The sequence below is a fragment of the Camelina sativa genome, chromosome 16 (assembly GCF_000633955.1).
Source record: "Camelina sativa cultivar DH55 chromosome 16, Cs, whole genome shotgun sequence".
NCBI classification, from domain to species: Eukaryota; Viridiplantae; Streptophyta; class Magnoliopsida; order Brassicales; family Brassicaceae; genus Camelina; species Camelina sativa.
In genome coordinates, this window is record NC_025700.1 from 15,230,273 (window position 1) to 15,247,810 (window position 17,538).

The window sequence follows — 17,538 nt, forward strand, 5'->3', positions numbered from 1 at the left end:
GTGTAGCTTGAAGCTGAGCGCGTTTAAGCTGTTGACGCTCTTTCTTGTGAGCGTTTTGGTGACCTCCCAAAGCTTGCGAGTTACCAAACTCTCTACAACAGTACTGACACTCGTACTTACGTTCTCCTCCTCCTCCTCCTCCTCCTCCTCCTCCTCGGCTTCGTACACCACCGCCACTTCTTCCGGAAGATCCCGCCGGAAACTCGCCACGTTCCGGTGATACGGATGACTGGTTAGTTTTGACTGATTGATCGGAGAAATCTTCTTCTCCCTCAACACTGAATCCAAATAGCTTTAGACGAGAAGTAGTTGTTGTTTTAGAACTGAAATCTAGCTCCTCCATTATAATATATATGTATGTCTTTAGAGAGAGAGAGTTATAGAAAAAAGAGAGGGTTGAGAATAAGGTTTATAATAAGAGGAGGGTTGATGAGTGAGGAGGGGGCAGTATTATTTATATATAAACTGAGATGCGTGAGTTTGAACAGTAACATGGGAGACACTGTGCAAGTGTGTGTTGTGTGAAAGATATGAGAGATTGATTGTTGTTTGGTTGATTAACTTTGGTTTTTGTTTTCTTCGTATTTGTTTTAATTTTCGGACATCCCAAGAAAGAAAAAGAACAGTGAAAGTGGGAGTTTGAGGAACACACGAACCGAGACGACATGGATAATGGGACCCGATTGGATTTCATTTGTCTCCTTATTTTATTTTTTTCATGTGAAGGGAAAGTTTTAAGTTCGGCTCCACTTTTATGTGTTCATTCTTACTTGTTCTCTTCGGGAAAATTCATATGTTTCCACCTACTTTTTTATATATATATATATATATATAATGTGATTCTAAGCAGAGAGAATAATTACGATGAAATTATCAAAATAAACTTTAAAATTATCAATAAATCAATAACGCATTTTGATACAAATTTATGTGTATTGTGAAACATGCTTATTTCTCTTGTCATAGGCAAACTTGTCATTTCATTGAAGTGGCATACTTATGTCTTACTTGAATAATCGTTTTTTTTATCCGTGTTTTTCATTATTAGTTTCTTTATTCATCTCCTTAACCTTTAAACTCTTCTTAATTTACTTCATTATGAAAATGTCTTTCATATTAAAGGAACTATCCGGAAGCAGAGTCGAACTACAACCAAAATAAAAAAAAATAAACTAGGTGATACCCGAGCACAAGATTAAATATTTTGTTAGTTACTTTTTTTTTTGTGCTTTTTATTTTTGTAATGTAGTTTTTTATTTTGATTTATTTTTTTTTATTTATATAGTATTTATTTGTATATTTGGGGTTATACAATAAATTGAAAATCTTAATAAAGTAAATAGTTTGTCGAATGTATCTTTTCACGGAAATGGATACACTGTAATATTGGATAGTAGTTTTGTAAGAGAATAGACACTCCACAATATCACAAAGCAGTTTTGTAAGAGGATAGACACACCGCAATATCGGATAATAGTTTTGTAAGAGGATAAGTTTTTCTTTATTTTGGTTTGTCGTCAAAAGAAAAGAAGTTGCTTGTTAAATTTTAGTGTGAGATATTTCAATAGTTAGGAAACCATTGTATTTATAGTGAGATTGTGTATATTTAGATTATCATTCAGAAGTTAATATTTAATATATCAAATCTCAGCAAAATTGTAAAAAACCAATTTAATTTATAGTTTGATAAAAATACATGTTTTCGGGTTTAACTCAAACTTTTTTATATTTTAAAATTGTTATAAGTAAAAATATTAGTATTACTTAAATATTTTATAGACTTAAATATATTATAATATTTTAAACTTTCGACGGAGTTCAAATATTTATAATAATTTAAACATTCTATAAAATTTTAAATATTTATAATCTCTTAAACTTTTTAAAAAAACGTAAATATATTATAATATGTTTACTTTTTAAAAGTTGAAATATGTTCAAATATAGAACCAAATTAAACTGTTAAATTTGGATACCTGATAAATCAAGCTTCCTGCTCATTTGTACTCAAAACATATTAGTCATATATTTATAGTGATTATGAACCATATTCCAAAATATTTAGTCGATGTGGGATATACAATACACATTTTCTGTAAATTACTTTACAACTTTACATATATATAATTTATGCTTTTTTATTCTTTCCATCTATACTAATCATAATTAATTACTATAATTTCGTTAAGGAAATATTAAAAAATCTAAACTAAATGATGATTTTTTTTATTTAATTGTATCAAAATGTATATGGACAAATGTTTGGAAAAAACAATTAAATTATTTATTTTACAGTTTGTACATGTTCTACGAAGTTTAGACGGAAAATTTGTTCTAAAAACTTGAGAACCTGAATTTTGTATGTTCTACAAAATTAAGAATATGTATTATACATTTTTCTTCATTCTACATCAATTCAGAATATATTTTCCACGTTTTATCATGTATACTAAAAGAAGGAGAAGATATATCATAGACATTTTAGAATTTATAATCTGTAAAACTTAGAATACCATAGAAATAGAAAGAAAATAAATTAAATAAGGAAAGTCAATATTTTTTAAATAATCTTAATTTATGGTTACGATTCTGTATTTATTGTTTAGATATGTTCTAATATATTTAAGAATGTGTATTCTTAATTATTTAGAAAAAGACAAATACAGAAAAAAAAAATCAACATTCGACATGACTTAACCTAACATGATCGGTTGTTTTCCCTCTCTTCCACCTTCCACGAAATTTTCATTTACATGATTTGGTTGTGTGTTACGTTCAAAGGAATAGTTGATGATCATATGAGTAAAGTCCAGTTCGATTTGAATAAAGACCCACATGATACAAGTGATGGTGATGATGTGGGAGTTGATCGGGGAAAATCAGCTGCTATTATTTCAAGGAATTCACATAAGCTGAATGATGATTTATTAGAAAAGCCTATTAATACTAATCTTGGTGATGATGTTGGTTCAAAGTTGGAAGATTCAATGCTAAAAAAAGGGAAATATTTTAACAGTAAGAAAGTCATCAAGTATTAGAATCATCACATGACAAGACAAACTGCACATTAAAACTCTAAAACAAACTGAGAGATACACAAACAAGCGCTTCTTTAGAGTTGATCATCATCAAAAATCAATGGCGTCAATTGTTCTTCTACTCACAGAAATCCTACACCTTAAAAACCTTGAATTCCCTTCTTCTTCCTCCATGCTTCTCACGTCATCACCTTCTACCTTTACCTTTTTTTTTTAATTTGGTTTTAATGTGAAGAAAAAAAAAAGAAACTGATTTTTAGCATTGCTTGTTTTTCTTCTAATTTCAGTTAATAAAAAATAAAAATTTAATTTGTGATTAAGGGTAAAATGGACTATAATTTTCCTCTAAAACCTAATTGACCAAACTTTTTTAAAAAAGTTCTAAATGTACAAAGTTTTTAAAAAAGCTCCTTCATTTCTAATTTTCCCATATTCTATTCGATATGTAAATCAAGATATGGCAATAAATTCAATTGTCGCGCAAACATTTAAACTTACACACATACAATTAGACAAATAAGAGAAAGCGAGTCTCGCACATGGAGTATGTGCATGCAAACTAAGAAATCATCAGGTTTTCCAGTCGAGATTATCGGAATTGTTTGTGAAATTGTGGTCGCATATTCAGCAGATTATTAAATTCAGTCGTATAATTATCATTATAATAAAATAAGATAAATTAAAAAAATGGATTTGTATATATATTTTTTCATGAACTATCTAGGGGTGTTAATCTGGCTGCTTCGGCCCAGCTCGTCCTATAATCCATAAAACCGACATATATTTGAGTCCGGTCCAGCCTAAAATATTTTTGAATGTATATTTTAAAGCACAGCCCGGTCCTAACATGGTTACAAATTTTTTCCGGTTTTTTCGGAGTTATCTTACAAATTAAAAATTCAAATTTATAAGTTTGTAACATGTCTTGAAAAGCAATGTTTAAATGTGCAATATAAAACAAATCAATCAAAATTTAAATAATTTATATTCACTAAAACTAACTTAATTTAAAAGAAAAATATTAAAACCAAATCAACTTTATATACTTTAAGCAAATAAACTAATATATAATTCATATAAAATTTAAGAGAAAAAAATTTTAAAAGAATTAAGGTTATTAAGTAAATATGAAAACTAAGATTAGAGTTTTAAACTTTATTTACAAGAAATCATTAATCAAATAAAAATGTTAACAAAAAGGTATAAATATATTTGTTTAAAGGCTTTTTGGACTAGTTCGAGTCCAATAAGACTAAACCCATAAAATTTTATAGCCTGAACGGACTGAGCCCAAAAAATCTAATTTTTTCTGTAAATATATATATTTATGCCTGAATCCAGAGTTTTTCTAGTCGGGCTAAACCAACCGTGGATTTTGGTCCTAATTGAATTGTCTAGAACTATCTAAATTTTTCTGGAACTTGAAAAATAAATTAACTAATTATATATATAAAAAGAAAATACTTCAGAACATTGTTATCAGTTATCACATTTATTCAATTTCTTATTTTGTTTAAAATTCACCTAAAAAATATACTATTACAAAGTGAAAAAGATGCCGACAGACGGAAAGTGATCAGTAAAGTCAAGACGAAGTAGATGCAAGCAAATATTATCATAAACATAACAAATCATATCATAATGTGGGTGTGGGATGTGATCTGAAGTGACCCAGAAGCCCAAAAGTTTGAAATGTGTGAGAAAGAAACATGAGAATCTATTGAAGATGTGAAAAATAAAAAGAACAAAAGTCCCACATCTCACTTCTGTGTGTCCCACGTGTCCCCGTCGCACTATCGTGCGTATCTATATTTCAGATACGATCTCAAAACATTTATCAAAGTCAAATATCTTACATTTATGGAATATTATTACAGTTTACTTTCTTACATCTAAGCCTTAACGTTGTCTTTAGTTATTGATTCTAGGAAAAAAATATGTTTACATGTAACCATACTTAAAGTTTAAAAAGAAGTCCATTAAACATACTTAATAAGAGAAAATCCGGGCGAAAGTGTTTCCCTCTGTTGGTGTCGGTTCTTCGTAACCGTTGTCTCTTTCCTCCGTGGAGCCTATCTCTGGTATTTCCCATCGTGGTTAGTCTGCCGGTTTTTACTCAGGATTTGTCCTCACGATATTGGTTGGAATTCATCCGAGTGGGCGGTTATCTTTCCTTTTTTTTCTCAACTTTTACACATCTCTAATTCGATTTCTCAATCTAAATATTCTGCAGTTATTTTTCTCACTATTTATACCCGCCGTGTAATCATTGGCTTTTTCACCTTTTATCCATTTCTTCCCTAGTGTTTCGTCTTTCATTCTACTTCATTCCAATTCACAACAAAAATGACCGATGTTAACATGAATGCTAATGGTTCTTTTGAAGTTCCGGTGAACCTCTGTCAAGAAGCAACTATGGTTTCTCAATTCAGCCTCCTTGTCCGCCCCGCGAATTCCCGGAGGCAAAATCTCCGTGCAATGATCCGTTTCTTTCCTCGGCTTTGGGGAATGGATAATTCTGTCATTGGCAGAGTCGTGGAACATGGGCGGTCGCAATTTATGTTCCCATCTTATGAAGCTCTCCAACTAGTATACCGTCGGGGACGCTGGAGTTTCAATGAGTGGATGGTGGCTATGGAATCATGGCAACCCAATTTACCAGATGCTAACCCCCTATTTATTAATTTCTGGATCCAGATTCGTGGCATACCCTTGCAGTTCTTTACCCCTCCAATGGCCCGCTACATTGCAGAAACTCTAGGGCTGATTGTTGATTCAGAGATTGATGATATCGCTGGTGGTAATGTGGAGTTTGCTCGAGTCTATATTCAGTGGCCACTGGACCAACCTGTGCTCTTTCAACGAAGGTTCCGATTTGGGAATGATTGGGCTACGATTTCCTTTCGTTTTGAACGATTGAGGAACTACTGTTTTCGCTGTTTTTCTCTATAACATGATATCTCTAAGTGTATTGCAATCCTGTTGAAGCGGATATCCACAATCCTCCTCCAGCGCCAAATGCCATGGTTCAGGCTGCAGATATCCCGTTTCTAAACTTACCAAACCTCCTTGCAATGCCTGCTCCACCAGCAAATATCCATCTAGAACATCAGGAGCATCTCCCTCTACCACCACCACAACATCAACAGGTGACTATGTCGGAACTTGTCCCTATCAATGGTCATTTGATTACCATTGGCGATCTACGTAGCCTGTACCATAACTATACCGCAACACCTGATCCGGCGGAAGCCGAGGCAAGACGTAGGGGGCTAATCCTAGCACTAGAACATACTAGCAACAGAATTCTCGAAGCGGTTATACGTCCTGTTCCTCTACTAAAATCCACTCAGAGAAAACGACGAAGAGTTTATTCACTGATGGATGCAAGTACATCTGATTACGGAGGCGCGACGGGCCCGGTTCCGCCAGATGATCAATGAGGATAGCCAGTTGGAATTTTTAGGGGATGGGGAAGTCTCCTACAGTTCGACGCCTTAAAGAGATTTGTCGTCAATATCTCTTGGATGTACTCTTCCTCATTGAGACGAAACAACCAACAAACTACGTATCAGATATTGCTGTTTCATTAGGTTTCCTAATTATTGTATTGTCCCACCTCAAGGTCTCAGTGGTGGACTAGCTTCGTTTTGGAAGTCTTTAGTAGATGTTTCTATCTTGTACCAAGATGCAAGACTTGTAGATTGCTATATTAATGACAAAATTTCTTCTTTCTACTTGTCTTGTATTTATGGTCATCCTTATCCACAATATCGACCAGAGTTATGGGAACGTTTACAACGCTATGCTGTCAATCGTGATGAAGCCTGGATAATGATTGGTGACTTCAATCAGATTATGAGTAATAGTGAGAAACTTGGTGGCCATGATAGAGATGAAAATACTTTTCGAGATTTCAGAGACATGTTAACTATCTGTGACATGATTGATTTGAAGCATACATGCAATAAGTTCAGTTGGAGTGGTCAGCGCAGTATTGTACGGGATGGAGTCCGTACAAAGGAGTTAATTCAGTGTTGCCTAGACAGAGCTTTAACAAATACAGAGTGGTTTGCAACTTTTTCTGCATCAATGTCTACGTTTATAGAACCCATTGAGTCAGATCACCGCCCAGTTATCATTGATCTTCAGTCAGATACAAGAGTTAAAAAGGGTCTTTTCCGTTATGATCATCGGTTAGTGGAAAGAGCAGGTTTTCTTCAGGCCATGAAAGAGGATTGGAACAGGCTATCTTCGCTAAGAAGTTTCTCTGACAAGCTTAAGTTTCTGCGGACGAATATCTCCAAATGGAAACAATCCAATGTTACTAATTCTGCAGAAGAGATACAGATGCTCTAAGAACAGCTTGAAGCCGAATTCAACCAAAGCCTACCAGACAACAACAAAATTCGTACTATTAAACAGTCTTTGAATAGAGCTTATCTAAAAGAAGAGATATATTAGACGCAAAAGAGTCGAGCACAATGGCTAAGTGAAAGGGATCGTAACACATCATATTTCCATGGGAGTGCCAACTCGCGTAAAGCAAGGAATCATATGGTTTCAATTCAAGATGCACATGGTAATGAATATATAGGGGATGAGAAGATATCTGTGGTTGCTACTGAGTATTTTTAAGAACAGTACCAGAAAGAATGTGAAAACAATTGGGGTTCCTTCTTTGATCATGTTTCTACCCCAATTACAGAAGACATGAACAGAATGCTTTCACAAATGGTTACAGATGAAGAAATCAAGAGAGCAGCTTTTGATATCAGAGGAGATCGTGCTCCAGGTCCTGATGGAATGAAAAGACATTTTTATCATCAGTTTTGGGAGGTTATTGGGTCTGATATTACTGCAGAAATAAAAAAAAGTTTCCATACCAGTGTTATGCCACCTCAACTCAACAGAACACATATTTGCCTCATTCCGAAGATTGATCAACCACGAGAAATGAGTGATTACCGACCCATAAGTCTTTGCAATGTTTCCTATAAAATCATCTCCAAGATTCTCACTAGAAGGCTGAAGACAATCTTACCTCAGATTATCTCGATGGAACAAACGGCATTTGTTCCTGGAAGACATATATCTGATAACATCTTGGTGGCTCATGAGTTATTGCATTCTCTTCAAACCAGGAAATGTCAATCCAAATGCTACATGGCAATCAAAACAGATATCAGTAAGGCGTATGACATAGTGGATTGGGAATTTCTTGAAAAAACAATGACACAACTTGGCTTCAATCACATTTGGATTACCTGGATCATGTCAATGGTTCGCTCAGTTTCCTACTCAGTTCTAGTAAATGGGAGTCCATATGGTGAAATAATACCACATCGGGGTATACGCCAAGGTGATCCTATATCACCATATATGTTCCTCTTATGCGTAGAGATGCTAACACATCAGGGGATTGTCTATCAGCAACAATGGACCACGGGTTAGTCATCTACTCTTTGCGGATGATTCGCTATTCTTTTGTCAAGCAAATTCAAGGAATAGTCGATCTCTTGCACGAATACTACAACAATATGGTGATGTATCGGGCCAACGTGTTAACCTCAAGAAATCTTCTATCACTTTTGGTTCGAGAGTAGAAGAACATCAAAAAAGAGCTGTTCGACGTCATATCAACATCACAAGAAGGGGAGATTTTGGTAAGTACTTGGGTTTACCAGAAGAATTTACAAGGAAGAAGTGTCAGATGTTTGAGTATATAGTTAAGCGGGTAAAGGAGAAGACGAAGAATTGGTATACCAAACATTTATCAGAAGCCGGAAAGGAGGTTCTGCTAAAATCAGTTGCATTAGCTATGCCCACACATGCTATGAGTTGTTTCAAACTACCAACGACAATCTGCCATGAAATAGACTCATTCCTATCTCAGTTTTGGTGGGGTTCAAATGAATCAAAACGAAGAATATCTTGGGTAGACTGGAAGCGAATGACATATTCAAAAGATGATGGTGGCTTAGGGTTTAGAGATCTTGAGAAATTCAATGATGCACTATTGGCTAAACAGGCGTGGAGATTCCTAACATCACATGATTGCCTCCTTGCAAGAGTCCTAAAAAGCAGATATTTTGCAGATACAGATATTCAGAAGGAAACTTTAGGGAAACAACCATCCTATGGTTGGCGATCAATACTACATGGTCGTGACTTATTATTCAAGGGCCTAAGATACCAAGTTGGTGATGGTGAATCAATAAACCCTGCTATTGATCCTTGCATACCATCACATCCACCTAGACCTGCAACACAACATTATTTACCTCCAGGCACTTTCCTTAAGGTTCTCTGGCAAACTGGGACTCGTCAATGGGATAACCAAAAACTACAAAAATATCTATCGATGGACGATGTAGGCCACGCTCAGCGAATATATCTCCCACAACACCATTGTCCGGATAGGCTGATATGGTCTTACACAAAGAATGGGAATTATTCTGTGAAAACAGGATATTGGCTATGTACACATCTCCCAGATGATAATCCGGCTATAGCTCCACCACAAGGTAATCCTCTACTCAAGTCTAGACTTTGGAAAACAACAATCCCACCGAAATTCAAACATTTCTACTGGCGAGTACTATCGGCTGCTCTTGGTAGTGGAACCGAACTTAACCGTCGAGGTATTCCTTTAGATGCCACCTGTCAACGCTGCTGTCAAGATATTGAATCTGTAAACCATCTCTTGTTTCATTGCCCATATGCCACAACAACCTGGAGATTGTCTGCTCTGCCTGTGAATCAGATGCTTACTTCAACTTTAGAAGAGAATATAGAAGCGTTACTGGGAGTGTATGACTCAGCAACAGACCCAGGAAAAAAGCATCTTCCGTTCTGGATTGGATGACAAATATGAAAATCACGAAATGATCTTTTCTTCAATAAAGTGGTATGGGAAGCAGCTTCAGTTCTCACAAAAGCTGTTGATGATGTTACAGAATGGTTGGATGCGACGCAACCATCTACACAACAATCACGTCGCAATCCTCAGACAATATCTTCCTCTATCTCCGATCATTGGAAACCACCACCAACTGATTTTGTAAAGGTAAACTACAATGGAAGCTTTCATTATCATGATGGAAGCATTGGTGTTGGATGATATTACGTGATGATAAAGAAAGATATTTATTATTCGGAAGCTCAAAACTAATGCAAGCAACTACTCCTTTGGAAACTGAAGGACTAGCTCTGTTATATGCCCTTCAATCGACTTGGTGTCGAGGTTACAGACAAGTAATTATAGAAGGAGACTGCAAAGCACTGGATGATCTTCTACACAACCGAATCACGAGTATAACTATGGAAAATGTCCTAGTCGATATCTGCGGTTAGGCGGATCTTTTCACTGCTAATACCAAGTGGCTGATAGATTAACAAAACATGCTCATCTTCAATAAGAATTAGCTCGTGTTTATTTCTACCCTCCATTATATTTACGGAGATGGTTATTTCAAGACTACGTAACATATCACAATTTCTAATAAAAGATGTTTAAAAAAAAAAAGTTTAAAAAGAAGTCAACATAATTCTATATACTAATCATAATATAGATTGTATTCAAAAGTGAGTGTGTGGTACATGCTATTATCTTTTATATATATATATATATATATATATTTGGTCAAACTTATCTTGTGTATATTTAACTTTTTGTTATTATCGACATGTTTTACCATGTATAATTTTGTATTTTCTCATAACTATATTTTATATGAAATTAATTTTTTGATGATCATGTCAATATATGGCACTAACACAAGTCATCTTGTTATAAGTTATGTAAATATATATATATATATATATATATATATATATATATATTAATAACTTATAAGAGAGTACTATATTTACACAAATTCAACTCTAGTACCAATAATTTCGAGTCCAACATGTATCACAACTTTGAAATCTAGACTTGAAAGAATGTTCAGTTTAATCTATGAGTAAGTAAGATAGCTAGGGGGAAAAAAGCATTTGAAGACAAAAGCTAAGTATTGTGAAAACTACTTAAAAGTGGGGTTTGTTGAGGAAAAAATAGGAGCGACCAAAATAAAGTCTCAGATGTTAACATGTTCCCCACAAATTACGTGCCAAATGACTAACCCTTGTTCCACGAGTATGTTTGCGTGATTGACGTCAACATTCACATACACATACACACACACACGGGCATAATCACCTTTTCCATATCAATTATCATACTTACACATATAATTATGTTATAGATGATGGATCAGAGATCTGCGAATCTTACTAACTCAATGAAAAGTTAATTGGGTGGTTTATGATTTGATTAAGGCTTTTTTTTGTACAAAAACTAAAAATTAATAATTGTGTAAACACTGATAAACTAAAGTCTTTGTTAGGGGGCTGGAGAAATGTCCCATCTTGTCTCCCTTTTAATTATATCTTCCACGAGAAACTCATAATCGTTTTCCTTGGTTGTTTCCGTGTATCTTCTTTTAATTTATTTCTCACATCAACAATATAGCTTACAATAAGCCATTTTGTTTTCAAAAGAAGAAAGAATATCTTACAATTGAAAAACCGGCATCAATAAACCGACTCCTTTCTCGCATATAAATTTTCGTATGTGCTTTATCAAATAACGTGTTACTTTAATCAACCAAAATTTTTACATGGTATTACATTAGGGTATATACAAATCATTGGTGGAAAAAATAAAGCACTTGTGTCGAATTGATTAGGGGATATGAAATGATATTATGAAGTTCATTTAGAATTGTGTGGAAGATGCTTTAAATTATTATAAATCTCTTGATATCTCACTTTAATGGAGCACACATGATCATAGAATTTGGCTCGGTGGGTTTGCTAACACATTTATTGAATTGTTGTCAAACGTCGATTTTGCTTAAACACATTTTTAAGTTGTAAATTTCGGTTAACATAACATGAAGTATAAAATAATCATCTATCAATAGACCATTTACTATTTATGTAATCCTAACTTTGTAGACTAGACCTAACAGACTGAGACCTAATATTTTCTATATAAACAAAAAAGGGTGAAAACATAAATAATTAATATAATGTATTAGAGGAATGTGAGAATTGATATGCAATAACAGCAATACACATGTCATGTGGACTTCGCATAGTAAAGACCAAATTTATCTATGCGTACGATTTATTTATGTAGGCTAGATTATTTTGTTTACTTGTTCAAGTGTCTGATTATAAATCTATAATCATGTTATATCAAATAATTCTTATTGGATGTAACTAAAAGCAAAAAGATGCACAACATGCAATTAACGTTCTGCTTTTTATCTTTAGCGGATCCAATGAAACTTTGTTTTTGACTTTCGTTAATATTGTTTTTGTGCATCGAGTAATATGTTCCTTTCTAGGCTCCTAGTGGAACTCAAGGACTCTATTAATTAATGTGTGTGTATGGATATTTTTACTTTTTAAAAAACACATACAATCATATAGATAGGTCTATCCTATGACTAGGAAAACAAGGATTGGCCTATCCTACAATTAATTTTAAAATGTAACCTAAGAGTTCAAATATAAGTCATAGGTTTTTTTTTTCTTATAGGGGGGACCAGACATCTAAATTATTTCTTTTACCCTGAACTTGACATTGTCATTAAGTTCTCATTCTATATTTTATCATCAGATTATTTATTTTGTAGCAAAAATTAGCTAATTACTTATGTTCTTTTAAGTATTCATTGAATCGTTGGCCCTATGTGTCAAACTAATATCTTAAATTTTGTAGGCCTCCAATTTAAATGTAACTGATTGTGAGCAATTTTTTTATATCTTTAATATATTTTCTCTGTTTTAAAGATTTTATTTCATTTCATTTTATATGCAAATTATAAATGTATTTGATACTTTGTGACTATTTATATTTTACAGCCTTTTTTATAATTGGTCGATTTTTTGAAATAAAAAATAATTGATAATTTGCAATATATATATATATATATATATATATATATATATTTAAAATATGTGTATTTAACCCAAGCATCTTATTTTTTAAAATAGATGGATATAGTATATTATTTTAGATCTTTTTAATTTTCAATGTAAGATGCTGACACGTTTTTAAATTAATACTCTCTCCGTTTTTTTTAACTTGTCATTTAAGATTTTTTCACACAAATTAAGAAAACTATTGAATTTTATGTTGACTCTTTATTAATATATATATTTTTTTATTAGTCAAAACATTAAAACAACAGAGATAAACTGAAATATTTATCAAACATTTGCTTTAAAAATCTAATAAGAAAACTATTATAAAACAAAATAATTTAAATCGTAAAAAGACAACTAAATTAAAATGGAGGCAGTAACTTTTATTTTTATATCTTAAACTGAGCCTCACTTTACAACCAATTGTGCGATTTTATTTTTGTATAGCGATTTGTTCATTAAATTCGTTTTAGAAAGTGAACTAACCTATCATAAGTTGTGGTGCTTAGAATCTACTTGTCACAATATGACTAATGTATCAAGATGGATCGAACGAAACGGTTCGAATAAAAAAAAAGATACTGTGTTTTAGGTCCTGCTCATATAAGAGAAGAAGCAAGTTTGGAAACTAGTAAAGTGAAGAAGGAAAAAAGAGGCTATGGTAAAGGTTGTAAATGTGAGAAAGTGGGTGGACAATGGACATAGGCACGTAGGTTTTTCCCACTAATGAAGGATTACACATGTGATTACGGATCCAAATTGTCTATCTAATATTTTTCATAAGCTGCTATTTTTTTTTTTTTGGATTGTTCTTCTATCTTTATTCTTAGTAATTATAGAAACCATAAGCCATTTGGTCCCACTTTGTAGAACACACACTGCAAAAATTCCAGATTTTAAGACAAACTTGCATCTTCTTGGGATGGGAGACATTGTGAGTCTTAGACAGTTGAGAAACTGGTTTAGCCAGCAATAGTTTGGCCTATGATTTATGGCTTAACTTTTGCGTAGTTTAGATTTACTTTACATTACAAATAAACTTTAAGATATGACCTAGTATAACTACTTTAGGTTGAGACTTAATTAAGCACTCAGAATAATTAATGTACTTATGGATAACATTTTTTTTTCTTTGTATGAACCTAATTCTCATTTATAAACTCAAACCGATATATAATTTTGTTTAATTGTAAAATCTAAACCAAGCCAATATTTAAATTTTTTTTAAATAAAAGTATACATAATTTGTTTCTTTAATTTTTTTTGTTTTTTAATTTAATTTTGATTTATTTTTTAAATAAAACATTCTGATTGGTTAAGAGAAGAGGGGGTGAATACAAACTGGGGATGAACCTAAGTATTTTTCTTAATGCTTTGACGTTGTGATCTTTCACCATTTTGCAAAAAAATATGTGACCAGAACAAATGAAACAATCTTATATCAAAGTCATGTTACTTCGATAAACAAAAGTTCTCAATGACTATGTCGTTTCATTCCAGGACCTTTTATATTTTATTTTTCACGATTATGCAATTCTGAAATATTCCATGGCAAAATACTACCACATGACTAATAAATGTGTTAAACAGAATTTTCCAAAAGAAATGGCGACATCCCAACTCGTGGTGATGACAACCAATAGGCAATAGCCCATAAGTTTGACAATCTGAAAATAGTGGTGTTTAATCTCTTTAATTAAACTCATAATTAATCTCGACTTTTACATTAGTTAACTCTTCTTCCAATTTATATGTCCCCGAAAAAGTGTTATTACTTGACGAATAGAACTACCAGCTGTCTATCTCTCGATGCTCTTGTCTAGCACCATTTAGGTACCAATGTCATGTCTATCAATTTTTGATAGAAATGATGTTATATATTTTATCATTATAAGATCTCCAAGATCAAATTATGGCCCACTAAATTTTGATTAGCAGCGATAATTCAACCAATGGGGTTTATAATAAACTAAATTAATGCATTTAAAATAAAGTCGCTCCCACAAAAGGGGTAATTATAAAAATATAATGTAGCTTTTGGTTCACAAATGCGATTAGTTTATTCTATAACCCACACATCAGGAAGACTCGACTTTTCAGTTTTTGAAAAGAAAAAGAAAAAAACCAAAATTAGACATTTGGTTTTTAAGTCCAAATCTCCTTTAACGGATATCTCCAAAGCATATTTTTCTTCTTCTTAAGCCAGACAAAGATGGTGGGGTGTGATGATTCATCACAAAGTCCCATTATGAACTCCAAGTGACCACCTAATCGAGCTAATTAAATCTTTAATTACACTTATTTTCTCCTTTTCTTAAAGCAGAAGTGCTTTAGGTTTACAAATTAATCCAAGTGGGACACGTCAAGTGGTTGCATTAACACACATACATTTTGACTCTTAATGCATGTTGCTACTTGCTAGTACCTCTACTTTATATTAAGTTTCGTTTTAAAACTTCAGATTCGTTTTACAATAAATATTGTTTTATATTTTCAAGGTAAATATTTTTTACAATATTTATGTATTTTCTCCTTATTTTTTTATTGTATTAAACAATGAAAATTTTGATATTGTGTATATGAAGGATAAAAGTGAATTTTTATAAGTTTTTTAATATGTGACAAAATGGAGGGGAAAATTAGCTACTGAAATGAAAAAGCATAAAATTTTTAAACTATATTAAAATTTCTGTAAATATTTAGAATTTTCAAATAATTTGACCCGAAACAAGACATAGAATTGAGTTCATATACATATTTAAGAACTTAAAAATATATAATTTTGTATCCCTTATATATTAAAAGAGAAGCACTCTCACATAAAAGTTGATGTGTCGCGCTCACATAGCTTATATATTTTTTCTAATAAATGTTTTTACTTTTTATTGTTATTTACATAAACATGCCAGTGAAATATTATGAGCCGATATTTTTTTCTATTAGTTTTTAAATATGAAAGATTTAATCAATTATTAAATCCGAAAATGTATTTAATTATCATTTACATAACCTATTTACTTATTAAAAGTAAATTACATTTCACAAACAAGAAAAAAAAAGTATTCATTTATTTATCAATTTTATCGTTTTTCTTATTGCATTTTTAAACTTAGGATTAGTTTAAATTAAATCAAGTAGTTTAAAAATATTGGTTTATCTATTTAATGGTATAGTAATATAGATAATAATGTGAAACATAAAATATGTGAATTTGATTTTTAGAAATACAAAAAGATATCAAAACTTTCTACACCACATCAAAATTCTTTTCCAAGTTCAAATATTTCACGGGTGAAACGTATTTTACAGAAAATAAACGCAAATTTGAATAAACGAACAAACTTTACTTACATATATTGTTTTATACAAACGAATCTTAAATCTCAAACAATAATTTATTCATAATATTTTATTTAAATCGATTTATTCTGCATATAGTGCGGGTTGATACCTAGTAAAACATTATATGCAATTGCTCCAGCTTTTTTTAGAAAAACACTATGCATAATGCATGTTAGATAGAGATGGTGATACTAATACAAATCACTAAATCATATGTTTTGGTCATGCAAATACTCCAGTTTATAGATCTAATACGAAGTCGAACAATAATACTGGTTTTATTAATCATATGATCTAAGTCACTTTACTACACATGTCTGCAATGTTCTCTGATAAAGCCTTGGTGCATGTGCTTTAGCATTTGCTAGTATATATATAAACAATTCATATGATCACTATAGTTGCCTTGCAAAGACGGTGCCATATTGATCCGTGATTTCCAGATATAAGCAGCCACACATATTTTAAAAATAAACAGCCACATTTTATGCCTCACATCGAGGAAGCAACCATGGAAAGCTGATATACATTTTTTTAAGACTTTTTTAAAAGAATTTTCTTAGGTTTTGCGTAAGATGAAGAGGTAAACAAGTCACAAGTGTATGTCAGACTGATTTTATCACATAAAAAAATGATTATAATATTTTGTTGTTCTTTTTATTATTTTATGGCAGGATTTGTAGTTACTGGCTTACTGCGTAAACTGTTAAAAAACAAACTCATAATTTTCTCTTTCAAATAAGTTAATTATGATCCCAAACATCAGAAGCAAAGCATATCTACTACAAGTTATTGATTAGTACCATGAATCCTACCAATAGCCATATCGTTAGCCGCCGGCACACATTATTGAATTACTTTTATATTCTGAAATCATGTGGTTTGGGACCCTGGGTCGAACTAGTTGCGTGAAATTGTGTCAGTACAGTGCGAAGATGCTTGGTCGCTCTCCTAATGTTATTATTTTCAATGAGTTCATCATGTCTTGTAGTAATTGTTAATCATTTTAGATTTTTTAGTTTTGAGTTTATTTACCTTCATAAAATAATAATAAAATTTGCATGTATGTCGTTGGTAATGGTTTTGGGATTTTGATTCGTACTAAACAGTTTTACTTTTGCTTATACTATATACAGTTTTCGTGGATAAACTATTCGTACTAAACAGTCATGTGCAA

General features: G+C 32.2%; 2 protein-coding genes across 3 annotated transcripts in view; one reads left to right on the forward strand and one right to left on the reverse strand.

Annotated features, from left to right (window-relative positions):
* The window catches only part of LOC104750654 (zinc finger protein 6-like), a 7,865-nt gene extending 7,327 nt beyond the window's left edge, over positions 1-538 (reverse strand). Inside the window, exon 1 of one of the 2 annotated variants that reach the window (XM_010472481.2) lies at positions 59-538. In XM_010472481.2, coding sequence (XP_010470783.1) covers positions 59-343 — 285 coding nt within the window. In that variant the 5' untranslated portion in view covers positions 344-538. The remainder of the gene's footprint in view (positions 1-58) is intronic. The other variant, XM_010472483.2, reaches the window with a different exon arrangement.
* On the forward strand, positions 5,385-7,397 carry LOC109129511. Its single transcript, XM_019237773.1, has 3 exons — positions 5,385-5,943; positions 6,027-6,428; positions 6,664-7,397. The coding sequence occupies exons 1-3, from the start codon at positions 5,385-5,387 to the stop codon at positions 7,395-7,397; spliced, it is 1,695 nt and encodes a 564-aa protein (XP_019093318.1).